The sequence below is a fragment of the Mus caroli genome, unplaced genomic scaffold, assembly GCF_978045245.1.
Source record: "Mus caroli unplaced genomic scaffold, Mus_caroli_1 scaffold_5, whole genome shotgun sequence".
NCBI classification, from domain to species: domain Eukaryota; kingdom Metazoa; phylum Chordata; class Mammalia; order Rodentia; family Muridae; genus Mus; species Mus caroli.
The window spans coordinates 115,903,056-115,916,369 of record NW_028227260.1 but is presented as its reverse complement, the minus strand read 5'-3'; the positions used below and the strand labels follow the sequence as shown (position 1 = coordinate 115,916,369).

The 13,314-nt window shown below is 40.4% G+C and overlaps 1 protein-coding gene across 3 annotated transcripts in view; it reads right to left on the bottom strand.

Moving 5' to 3' along the window:
* The window catches only part of Dock11 (dedicator of cytokinesis 11), a 180,794-nt gene that overhangs the window by 75,578 nt on the left and 91,902 nt on the right, over nt 1-13,314 (bottom strand). For all 3 annotated transcript variants that reach the window (XM_085838173.1, XM_029473424.2, XM_021154032.3), the window contains exons 20-24: nt 13,051-13,174; nt 7,700-7,821; nt 7,169-7,255; nt 6,342-6,431; nt 712-830 (exon numbers count right to left, since the gene is read on the bottom strand). In XM_085838173.1, the coding sequence (XP_085694299.1) occupies nt 712-830; nt 6,342-6,431; nt 7,169-7,255; nt 7,700-7,821; nt 13,051-13,174 (542 nt within the window). The remainder of the gene's footprint in view (nt 1-711; nt 831-6,341; nt 6,432-7,168; nt 7,256-7,699; nt 7,822-13,050; nt 13,175-13,314) is intronic.

Below are 13,314 nucleotides of genomic sequence, written 5' to 3'. Positions count from 1 at the left end.
GAACAAGCAGTCAGGAAGAAAGCAAAAACATAGACAAAAATAAAGGTGAAGTTACAGAAAAATGAATGGATTCCGAATGTATCCTATTCAGTAAGGTCACACAATCTCAGAACGAGACTAGCCATGGTCTCTAGCACATGTTGAACCTAGCCAACATCATGTGTATGTATGTAAAGTAATCTGCCTGTGGGCTCAGTATAACATGTATGAAAGAACAAGAAAGGCTGGTAGAGGATTAGAAAGGACCATCAAGGGGAATGAAGCACATCATCAAAGAGGCTAGACAGCTAACTTTTTCTAGTTCTAATTCTGCCATGGAGTTGTTGGTTTTAGTGATGGTTAAGTGCATAGAAATATGATAAACAGGGAAGTTCCATAGCTTCCATTCTGTACGGCATTTTGACTGCCTAGAAGTTCACTGAGATGCACAAACTTTGGATTTGGTTCATTTAGGTGTGTGTTGTTTATTTTAGTTGCAAGTTGCTTTTTTTAAAAAACAATAAAGTTAATCTAAAATTCTTTAGAAGAAAGAAAGAAATCAAAAGGTAAGTTAAAAAAAAATCTTTCAGACAAGTGATGATGAGACAATATGACCAAACCAATGGAATAGAACAAACACAGTTTTAAGAGCGAAGTTTATAGCCATGACAAAAGATTAAGAAAGAAAAACCGGAAGCAAATAGCTTCTTTCATTATAACACCGAAACTCACATGGTGCAGTTGATGGGAACGTCATCTTCATGGGTCATGTTTGTGAGAACTCGGAAGAGTTGCATAAGAATTACAGGTAGAAACTGTATCATGACTTGGATCTCCATGGCATGCAAACACTAAAATAAGTCATTATTAGTTATGGAAACAAACAGAAATATGATCTAATTTGCAAATGTGAAACAATAAGAAAATTAAGTAATGAGCGATATACTGGCTTGGCTATATGCTTGTTGAAATGTGCACTTTCAAGACAAGAGACTTGCTAAGGACTCAATCCACCGCATTCTTTTGCTATTTGGATTCTGCAAGTTAATTAGACATGAATGCCTAACTCAAGATATCAAGTACAATTTATTTATGGGCTTCGTATGAAGACAATTGGCCTTTGGTAAATCTATACTCATTGGGGGCTGGGGGTTGGAAGATCTGCCTTCAGGTACCATCCATTCTATATGTTTTCTATGACAATCTTAGCCTCCAGCCAGCCTGATGGTAAGTTAAGTGAGCTTCAGTAAAGAACATGTCTGTACATAATCTGCCTTATCCCACAGCATCTGTCAAACTGAGATAGTTTTATATTTTAACATTCTTTTAAAGTTTTTATGTTTTACTTACTTTTGTGTGTGTGTGTGTGTGTGTGTGACCATACATATACATGCACGTGGGAGCCTATGTGCCACAGTGCATGTGTGTGGTCAGATGACAACTTGCAAGAATCAGTTCTCTCTTCTATTACATGGGTCCTAGAAATCAAACTCAGATGATCAGGCTTGTCACCTTTACCCATTGGGTCATCTGGCCAGTCCTCAACATTCTTTGAATATATTTATTCCACATGCTTACACTCTGACTCTAATAATGGTATTACAAACATCCAAATGTAGTGCTGATATATATTATATACTCATGTATACATAGAAATGTTACAGTCCTGCTTGCTACATTCCTTTCTTCTTTCCATAGTCACTTGTTCCATCACTCCATCAGCCAAGCAAAAAGAAAAATCTAACTTTGCTGAGAAATTTTTTACATCTCCACACAGTCATCTTTTCTGCTGCTCCTTTCAGGATATCCCTTGACATTTTTCTAGAACATCTATAGTTTCTCCTCATTCTCAATGTACCCAGTACATATTTCCAAATTGATGCCCACTCACCATGGATTACAGTAGACTACTTTCTACCAAAATGGTTTTCATCTTCTTTTTTCTATTAGTGCTGAAGATGTGACAGTTTCCCACATGCTAAGGAAGCACTTTCCTATTGATCTACATCCTCAGCCATCTAGAATGTGATGTCTTCCTGTTACTGTGAGTAGTGGTCCTCATCAGGGGTCACATGGTCTCTGTGAGAGATTTAGTGATTTGGGGGCTATTTTTGGCTCTCACAGCTCGTGTATGCATGTATGTGCTACCAATTTCTACTAGGTAGAGGCCTCGAGCTTTGCTAAACATTCTACAACAAACTAGTGACATTCTCCTAAATGTCACTAGTGCTGAACTTGAGGAATCCTGAGCTATGGAATTAAGTTGAATATACTGAAGACCTAGCCTGTATTTTTGAATCTTTAAATTGACTACTGTTCTTTAGAAAGCCAAACTAGCATCACCATTGCTCTTTAAATATACCATATGCTTTCCTTAATTTTGTTTTGTTCACAGGTTTTAGCCAATTCCCAATTACTCATCCAGGGCCAGTTCAAATCCGCATTTCAGTGAACCCATTTCTCCTTCTCATCCAATGGAGCCGTACTGGATTTATTTCTAATAGCCAAACAACAGAGAGCAAACCAAACAACGTGAACACAGCTCCTACCATCAGAGAGTTCACTGTTGAAAGGGCAAAACCATGGAACTAAATCATTGCGGTACAAATAGCAAATAGTAGGACAGGTATGTGCACCGCATGTACAAAAGAAGTGGCAATAGAGCCACAAGCAAATGTGAGCTAAGCAGGAGGGAAATACCAGGCAGACAAGGCAGATGTGCATCCCATGTAGGATGGAGCTCCCTGCTACCACTAGATAGCTATTATCTTCTATAATTTATTCTCAACAGTAGCCAGAGTGTCCTTTTGACATGCAAATTAATGCCATCTTTCCCTTGTTAAACACAAACCAAACAAAATCACTACAAAGGCCATCAAGGGCCTCCACGACTCATACAATCGTCAGGCTGAGCTCCAAGCAGCCTCGGGCCCCCCTCCCCAACTCCCTGTGTTCCAGCTATGCTATCTTGTGCCTCCCTGTAACCACGCAGGTATAGGGCACACACACCCGCTGTAACAGTCTCGTCTCACCTATGGCTGTCAGCCTTCTTTCGGTTACTCCTTAATCTGAAATTGGCATTTCCACAGACAAGCCTCTCCTAGAATGTTCTCATTAACCTGTTCTTTTTTTCACATCACTCATTTTTCCCCTAAAGTTTATAATCTTCCTACCCACACAAAACTAGTTCGGTCCACATTTCCCCCAGTAACATTCCCAGCATCCAGAACAATACCTTGCCCATATAAGATGCATAAATCTTTGGTGAATAGCTGAATAAATGATTAAGGCAACAGACGGCAAGGCAAAATAGGAGTCCTTGCTCTACATGGGCTTCTCAATGATCTGAATCTTTAATAACTGCTGTATCAAACATGTAACATTTAATCACATCTGTCCTCTGGCAGTTCTGTGCATTATGAAGAAGTTGGTAGCTAACTTACTTTTTGCACTGTCTTTGCTTAGGCTGTAATATCCATGCTGACAATGTCTCTAAGTCATCCTCTGTGCAAGCTCTATAGGAACTACATACATAGCAAAGCTCAACTACCATTTACAGGGCTAACAGATACAAAAGTTGGCTGGGACGCTCATAGGACTAGGCATCAAGAGATGTGTCACAGACTCGGCTCAGCTAACAAGTAGCTGGACCTCTGTAGACAAATCACCTTTACTTAAGACTTCTGTGTTCTTATCCTCAAAAAGATACTTCTGTATAACCAACCCTTTTCTGCACTATTTCTGCAATTGCATGCCATTTCACTTATGACCACCAGAGGGCGTATGTGCATTGTATAACTTGTCATTCCACACGCTCAAAAACAAATACATTTTGTTCCATTTGAGGAATACCAGTATTTGAAAATGATGTATCTAACACCACTTTGTGAAAATTCTCACAGAGATACCTCTAAAGGACAATCAATGAGTTTAACAGATAAACTGTCCATCCATATAGCTTGAGTATTCCTAGATAGTACTAAGAACTGGATTTGAAACTTACATGACAAGAAAAACTTAGGAAAAAAAAAAAAGTAACATGACTATTATAGTCCTTAATGCTGAGGCCCAGAGTCACTACTGATTGACTGTCTCTCTTGAATGAAAATTAAACATTTTTTTTAATGCGGTAGGCAGAATAGTACTATTAAAACTAAAGTCAAGCCTGACCTAGTAGCTCTGATTTATAACCACAGTCCAGTCTGGTTCAGTGCAGTCTGGGAGGATAAAAAGGAGGACTACTGGCAGTTCACAGCCTACCTGGGCTATATAGTGAGTTGAAGACCAGCCTGGGCAACTTAACAAAAATATCTTTAGAAAAATAAAATACAGGGCCGAGGAGATAGCTCAGCGGGTAAGGTGCTTGCCAGTCAAGCATGAAGACCTGATTTTGATCTCCAGCACCAGCATTAAAAATCTGAGTATGGTGTTGCCAGCTTGTGATTCCACTTGTAGAGAAGATGCAGCGATAGGCAGATCCCTGGGGCTCGCTGGCCTACACTAGCCTACTTGGTGGGCTCAAGGCCAGTGAGAGTCTGTCTTAAAAACCAAGGTGGACAACTCCTGAGAAACAACCTAAGATGGACCTCTGGCCTTCACATCCATGTACATACATGTGCATACTCATGCTTACACACACAGGTACCCCCATACACGAACAGACACAAATACAAAATGCCAGAAAGTGAGGCCATAGCTGCATGGTAGGGTGTTTAAGTACCTGGCAAGCATGAGGTTCTGGGTTTAATACCCCCCCAAACAGCACATGTCCCTCTCTGTCCAACTCCTGCAAGACTTGCTATTTGACTTGCAAAAAATAAATAACTCTCCTCACTACCCTCAGAAGCTCCCCAGATACCCTGAGGGCATGCCTTCCCAACCTCATACACCAGCCATATCACAGTCCTTCCTGCTCCACAATACAGCAAACCAAGCTCCTTGGGGTCTCTGTACAGACTGTTCCCAGCTCTTCCCCAGCCACTCAGCTGCCATCGTCCTTTAAGGAGCTGGTCAAATATCACTTTGCCAGAGGCATCCTCTCTGGCAAGACAGAAAGTCTACCACATTCCTGTCTCCCTATAGCAGTGGCTCTCAACCTCCCTAATGCTGTGACCCTTTAATACAGTTCCTCATGCTGTGGTGAACCCCAGCCTGAAAATTGTTTTTGTTGCTACTTCATTAACTGTAATTTTGCTACTGTTATGAATCGTAATGTTAATATCTGATATGCAGGGTATCTGATGTGTGACCCCCCCAAAGGGGTCGCAGCTCACAAGTTAAGAACTGCTGCTTTATATAGTATCAATAATCATCTGAGGTGGCATCTTTATTCGCTCATTTCTGTGTTCATTCCCTCCACAACACATGAAGCTCTTTAGTAAGATTCTGTTTTCTTTGCTTAGATCCCTGATGTGGGCTTCCCAGGAAGCACTCCAAAGTTAGTGTGTCATGAACAATCAGGACCCAGAAGATGAGGTGTCTTCTTCAAGCCTCACAAGCAGTGGGCATTAATTACTCTTATCCCAATGTGACAGCTGAGAGAAGTTCAGTGACTTGGTAAAGGTTAATTACAGACCTAGTAAATGACAGACCTGCAGCGCAAAATCAGATTATGATTTCAGACCCATAGGCTCTATCTCACACCATACCTATCTCTCTGCAAGACAGGGTTTCCTTAGATTACTGTTAGGCAGCAGCCAAATGGGTAAAGGGAAAACCTGTAGTAATGAAATAAAAGTGTCTCATATTCTCCACGGCCAACCTTACTAACAAAGTCATGGAAAGAAACAACTGCGGCCAGGCAGGTCCTAGGATACACCCCACAGTCCCCACACAGAGGAAATAAGCCTAACATTAGGTTCTCTGACTGCTACAGTACAGTACCCTTAAGACTCCTTAAGACTCCCTCCCCTGCGCTACATGGAGGCAGACAATGTCTCTAGTTTTAGTGGGCCCTTCTCCCACTAATGGATACAGGGCCATTTCACATTTTATTATAAGGAAACCTGTTTTTATTCTTTCCGGCTCTTCTCCCACTACAACATGCTCTTCTTTTAGTGGTAGTTAGCAGGAAGAGCCGAGACACCCCCTCCCGCTAAAGCCAGTTCTGCAACTAAAATCAGAGGTTTCTAAACCATGATGTCAAATTTTGGCTCGAACATTTTCTCCCTAATGCAGCCGTGCTGCTGCCTGCTTCTGAACAGCCAGTTGATGGAAAAGTAAAAGGAGAAAGTGCCCTCCTAAGGCCCAAAGTGTTTTCAGGTGTTTTCCTGGTACTTGTATCCCACGTCAAAACTGTAGCAGCAGAAAGCCACAAAAAAAAAAAAAAAAAATTGAACCTTTTGCAGAACCTGTTCGTTTACCTTTAAATATTTAATGAGTTCCCCTGGAACTTCTTTTGAGCCCGACTGAATCAGCTGGCAATGATGGAAGAATTTGTGCACATGCAGATCCTGGAACACAGATGGAAACAGCCTTGTGAAATTTGATTCATTATTGTCAAGCACAGGCTCCCCAGCTCTCCCCAATCCAGCATCCTGAAGGCCTATCTAGCTAGGTATTCTACCACCTGGATCCCCGAGCCATCTATGGCAACTTGACGTCCTCTTGACCTTCATATAAAGCACCACGGCCAGGTGAACATGGGATGTACCTGAACACACAGAAAATTGCCAAATATGCCCAACCAGGTAAGCACTTATTTAAGGCTTCAAAACAAAACAAAACAAAACAAAACAAAACAGAAATAATGTATTCTATCCAATTGAGTTGCTTCTGTATATCAATGAAATGACCAGGAACAGAGCTCTGAAATGACAGGTGAAGAAAATGTAGCACCAGGAATTTCTCTGGCCAGTCATTTCTGGTATTCAGTACCCAGTTTTACCATGACACTCTGCTGGGAAATCCAATTGTCTCATGAAGTCTGTACAATATGGGTCACATCAGGAAGTGGAAAAGCTCAATATGTATTTTGAACTAGCACTCATTATTATTATTTTGTGTCTCAGGGAAGCTATTTCTCCTAACTTAGGTTTAATTTTTTTTTCATGTTTAAAATGATGATGATAGCTTTTACATGCCCTTTAAAGTACAATTTCTCCAAGGCAGTGGGAGATTAAAAGTAGTCCAGTTTAATGAGGAAATATATTCCAGTACTCAGATGAGAAGTTTCGGTGCTGTAACTTACCTGAGTATAAATGGTTGATTCTAAGTGGGTCTTAATCTTCAGCAAAGGCTTTGCACCATCTACCCACTTGATATCCGCATTTGATTGCTGGAGAAAATACAGCCATGAGCATATATATTAGAGAGAGAGATACATGACAACCTACAATATCACCCATGCATTTTAAGAGATTTCAGAAAGGAATGTATTAGATTCATCCAAAGGAAATACTGGAGAAAATAAGTGCCCTTTAGAATAAACATGTCCTAAATAATTTTGGATTTCCAATCCTCTCCAGATTTACATAATTATCATAAAATGAATTAGTTAAATATATGAGGTTTTTAAAAGTCATACCCCAAATCCAGTTTTAAAAGATACTGAAAATCATCAACTGTAAATACAGAACAGTCTTTCCTGCTTAACTTAATTGTGAAGGAGGACCAGCCTTCAGACCATACTTTGAGAATTCCTTTCCCATCCTATAACAACAGAATTCTACTTTTAAATATATAAAACAGGACTAATTCTCAAACGCAGATATCCCCCTACCCTTCTTGATTCAGCATCATTCACATTCAAGTAGCCTGGAGGAAGATTGGCTGAGACTGGCAGCTGCTGCTCCAATGTGATGACCCTCCCATCCTTCAGCAAAGGTACCCAGGCAAATCCCACTGCCAAGACAATAATCAACCGTAAGAAATGAAATTGCAAATACAATTAGCTACACAAATGTCTGCAAGCTGGGGAAGCAGGCAGGATGGTGCTGTTTCCAGGGATCTGTATGTGGGAACCCAGGTGTCAGGCAACTGTGGAGCAGGGAAGGAACAATGCATTTGGATCATTTCCTAATCCCAGCCTATCCACTAAAAAGTTATTAGCACTTTATCTTTGGCAATAAACATGGGAGCAACATAGCCCTTTCAGTTAGAATTGAGGGACTGGCCTAAGATAATTGATGAAAATCTTTAACTGTCTCAAATATGCCTCAATGTCACTGTTGGGGGCTGCTTGGGTAGACTCATGTTTTAGAAGGTTCAAATTCCCCTTATCTATCCTTCTATTTAGAGTTGACACCACCTCCGACAGCAATCATGTCTTCTAAAACTTCTTATGGGAACCCTGGGGTATTGGATTATGGAAAAATTAAGTTCATAAATCAAGGTAGTAAATTTGATACAAGGTAGTAAAAGAGTCAAACATTTAGATAGGCAGAGGTTTCCTGCCTGGAGGTCAAGGAGTAGAATGAGAACACAGCCAGGCAACAGTGTTTATGACTTCAGTCCACTGAGAGTTTTCCTGCCATCTCTACATTTCTTAACACTTCTACCCCCAAAGGGGGATCTTGGCTTTCTATTAGAAAACTCATTATGTTTTGCTATACTAACCAGAGCCATCTGTGTTGCTCAAGTTCCGTCATGTCGTGTCAGTCTTTCCATTATACAGATTACTCTGGGCTTTGAGTGTTTATTACTTAGCTATAAAATATAAAAGAATTTAAAAAAAAACCCAACCTTGCTCTTGGCAAATGAAACGGGGTGTTGGCTGAAGAGCACTTTGGAAATCCACTGCCTTCTAAGTCTTGAAAATTCTTTGCATGAATGCCTATGCACGTATGTGCATGTGTGTGTTTATACTGTGAACTCAGAAGTCAACACAAATCTGGTTATAATGCTTTCATGTACATGTCTAATTTGGCAAATGCTTTCTGCTCTTAGAAGACAACCATAACAAACATGGCCTTCTCTCAGTAGAGTGAATGGCTTTAACAGACACTGTATCATGTCTGAAGAGCATCTTCTCTGGCGACACTTCAAAAATGCTTTCCCCAGACCTCTGCTCTCAGAAAAAGCAGGAAAGTGATGTGTGCAGAAGCACCACTAGCAATGACAATGTCAGGAAGCCCAGGAGGCCCCAGTCCTACACAAAGGACTATAGCAGCTAAGGAATGCTGAGAGAGGAAGAAATAGTCTTCCCCAGGGAACATAGCACAACAAGAGGTTATTAACTACCAAATGGTCAGCCCTTAAGATATGCACACACACATACACACACAATTGTGTGTGTGTGTGTATATATATATATATATATATATATATATATATGTAAATGACAAGTATACACACACATAAGTAACATTGAATCGAGCAGGTTATATTTAGGAATGTATATACATATATGCATGTAACGACAATTAATTTAAAAAAAAGAGGCCATGAATCTGAAAGATAGAGAGAGGGAGTAATTATCATCTCAAAAATAAAAGAAAATTTAAAATATGAGAAACAAAGAGATGATGCTGTTGATGCTGTAAAAGTGAAAATTTGAGCAATGGGGGTGGGGTGTCACGAACTTCCAAACTAGAAATGAGAAAAACCTATTTCTTGTTCTTAGACAACACTTCTCCTCATAGAGTTTTTATGAGGTATAATCTATGTAAGTTTTTTCATGTATTTGCAGTTGCTCCATTAAAAGGAATTATGGAATTTTTTTTCACTGCTCCAAAAAAGAAACTCTAACACATCACTCCAACTGTCTTTTTCTTCCTACCCCAAGAAACCATCAATCCACTTCCTGTCTGCATGATTCTGCTTAGGTGACACTTTTGCACTGTGAATTATCAGAGCATGGCCAAGCGTTTCCCTTAGTTGAAACTCAGAGGCAGCACTTGGAAGCTGTAAAGGTATGCTATCAAGCATGCCATCTGGCTCAAAGGTAGGAAGCCACTTAAAGGGAGGACAGTTAGAATTGATGAGTGACATGAAGAATCACCATCTCATGCTTCACTGAACACCTTGCCCATTTCAATCTAGAATTTGGATGAGAAAACTGCAATTTATCACTCAGGTGGAAAGTACTTGCATGGATTCTTATAGTTCTGTCTGGTTTCATCTCATTTCTCCAGGCTCCTACTCTAACTGTAGTTTTAATGAGCCCCGCTGCCTGATGGTATCCTGCCGAGAGAGATCTCACTAGTTCCTCAAACACATCAGTCCTGAGCCTGCCACAGACTGCTGTATCTTCTTTGTGTGACCACCTGATTTTGAAACCTCAATGGTTACTCTCAATCATCTAGCAATTAGTCAGCTATTTGCCAGGTACAAGATACTGTCATCCCTGGGAATTCATCTCAGAGACACTAAAATTTGTGTATGTTTAATTTACCTATAAAATGGCATAGTATTTACAACATGTACCCTACATACATCCTCCTGTATATTTCAAATATTCTTTGATTACATATAATATCTGCTGAGCATATATGCACTTAGTAAAGATGCAGTTTTTCATTTTTATATTTATTTTTATTTATTTATTATTTTATTTTATTTATTTTTATTTTTCTGTCTCCAGAGTCCTGACTATCCTGGAATTAGCCAGTAGCCCAAGCTGGCCTCAAACTCACAAGAGATCCACCTGCCTCTGTCTCCCAAGTATTGGGATTAAAAACATATGCCACCAAACTCAGCTTCAGACGCAGTTTTTAAGAATAACATTTACAGGGGCTGGGGAGAGAGTTCAGTTGGTAAAGTGCTTGCTATGCAAGCATGAGGTCATGCGTTCAAACTTCAGCACAAATCTTTTAAAAAGCCAAGTGTGGTGTGATGTGCAATTCCCAGCTCAGGGCGCTAGCTAGCCCAGCCCAGCTAGCCCAGCCTACTTGCCAAGTTCCAGGGCACTGAGAGACCCTGTCTCAATAAGACTGGGCAGCACCTAAGGACGACACTGGAGACTGCCTTGTGGCTTGATGCATGTAGGTGTTCATACACAGTGAATATATACACACAAACAAAATAATATTCTCATCCACTTATGGTTGAATATATTCATAAGGAACCCACACAGGTTTTTACTGAGAGGACATAAACCTTAAAATTTTTTCTTTTCCTTTTTTTTAAAGACAAGTTCATACTATAGCATAGCCTAGCATTAATCTCACAGCAATCCTCCTGCCAGACTCTTGAGTGCTACAGTTACAGATCTAAGCCTTCAAACTTGTCTTTCCTTTTCTGTATTCTTCCTTCCTGATATGGTCATAGTTTACCCTCTTCCTTTATATAACCTTTTAAATAGGTCTCCAACCTGTATCCTTCTGTCCTTCCTTCCTTCTTCCTGCTCTACCTCACACTGCCCTTTACTTTGCTTCCTGGCCCATTTTTCTCCTAAAGAGCTCACACTAGTGTTAGTAACCTTTCAATAGTCCTACACTGGTAATAAGACCAAGTTAGATCCACAGCCTGGCATTCAAGAGTTTTCCACAATGCTTTTCAACCACATCCTGTGGTCCCCTGCCCAGCATCCTGGGTCTTATGTTTGTTAAGTACATATAGATTTCTGTCCATATCCCCTTAATCCTCTGACTCTGTAAAAGCTGTTCCTTCAACTCAGAATGCCCCACCTTCCTACCATCATAGCACTCTAAGCTCAATCCCTTCCTTTAAGACTTCATTCAATGCCATCTCCTGAGAGCCTTGCCTGAGTCACAACCACTTGTCCCACTAGCTGAATCACTCACTCATCTGTGTTCACATGTCACAACCTTTCCAGTGCTCACTATTATCTATCTTATATTAGATAGACTTGTCTACATAGGACCCATGAAGTTAACTAGATTATATGCTCAATGATGATGACCTCTGACCTGGTTGGTTTTTCTGTCAACTTGACATAAGGTAGAGACATTTGGGAAGGACTCACTGTCAATTTTAAGATTGCCTCCATAAGACTGACCTATAGGCATGTCTATCAAACATTTTTTTTTGATTAATGATTGATGGGGTGAGGGTTCAGGTCACTGTGGGTGGTGCCATCCCTAGGCTGGTGGTCCTGAGTGCTATAAGAAAGCAGGCTGAGCAAGCCATGAGGAACAAGCCACTAAGCAGTCCCCTTTTGTGGCCTTCACGTCAGTTTCTGCCCTTAGTACCCCTCTGTGTTCTTTGCCTCAGTTCCTGCCTCCAGGTTCCTGCTCTCAGTTCCTGCCCTGTCTTCCCTTCATGGAGGACTACAAGCTACAAATTGAAATAAACCCTTTCCTCCTCAAGTTGCTTTTGTGATCATGTTATTTTATCACATCAATATTAACTCCACGACAAGCTCGATATTGCATTTTTTACTACATTCTCTGTAGTATCTACTAATATAGTTCACAAAAATATACATAAATATCTGCTGAATGAATGCATCCTGAGGCAGATGACATTTGTAAAGTGGAAATGACACAAGCTATGCTCACAGTCCTTGGATGGTCTCCTAAAGCTGTCTTCTACTGGTTTATTTAAAGCTTTCATGACATGGGATCAGAACTGGTGCCTCACTGCTAAAGCTTATTCAACTTCATTAAATCTGTTCTCATTAGCAACAGGCAGTCCCCAGTCTCCCTCCAGCTCACAGATGTCCCTGGCTCTGGGCTTACTTTTCTCTTCCTCAATAAGCAGAACTGGAAAATTCTAGTTGCTGGGCAATTCTCCATAAAAGAAATAACAATACTGTATTATAATATGTGTTTCTCCCCAAGAACAGCATTGTTACTTGATGTTGCTTAAAGAACTTTGTCTGGACAAAGATATTTGATATGCATGATAATAAAAATCAATGTATAGTTTGTCTTTTGTCAATGAACTGTTTTCAGATGAAACTTGTTTTGCTACGCAGGCTGGTCTTCAACTCCTGGGTTCCAGCAATACTTTACTTTTAGCCTCATAAGTAGTTGCGACTACAGGTATACACCAATGTGTTTGGCTTAGCAATGAACTATAGAACTCAGAAATATAATTTTTGGTCAAAGAGTGAGGTAGTTGACAACTTGGTGAAATGAGAACTACAGAAAGATTATATGACCCTGAGTCTGATCCCCAGTACCCCCCCCACACACACACACACACACAAAGAAGCAGCACACATACCTGGAGTTTCCACTGTGTCTTGCTTTTTGGTTGTTCCTTTTGTGTTGATTTCACAACTCACATGATAAAAAGTAAAAAGCAAGTGATGCTTCTGGTGCAGGTGAATGGGAAGCTCAATTTTGATCTGAAATGGCAGAGACAGTACATACAACATTTTGTTTTGCTGTCAGACATGCAGCTCAGTTTCACTATACTGTTCCAAAACTACCCCCTGAAGGATAAGCCAAGTGGCCAAATAGCAGGAATCATTTCAATCGACTTCAG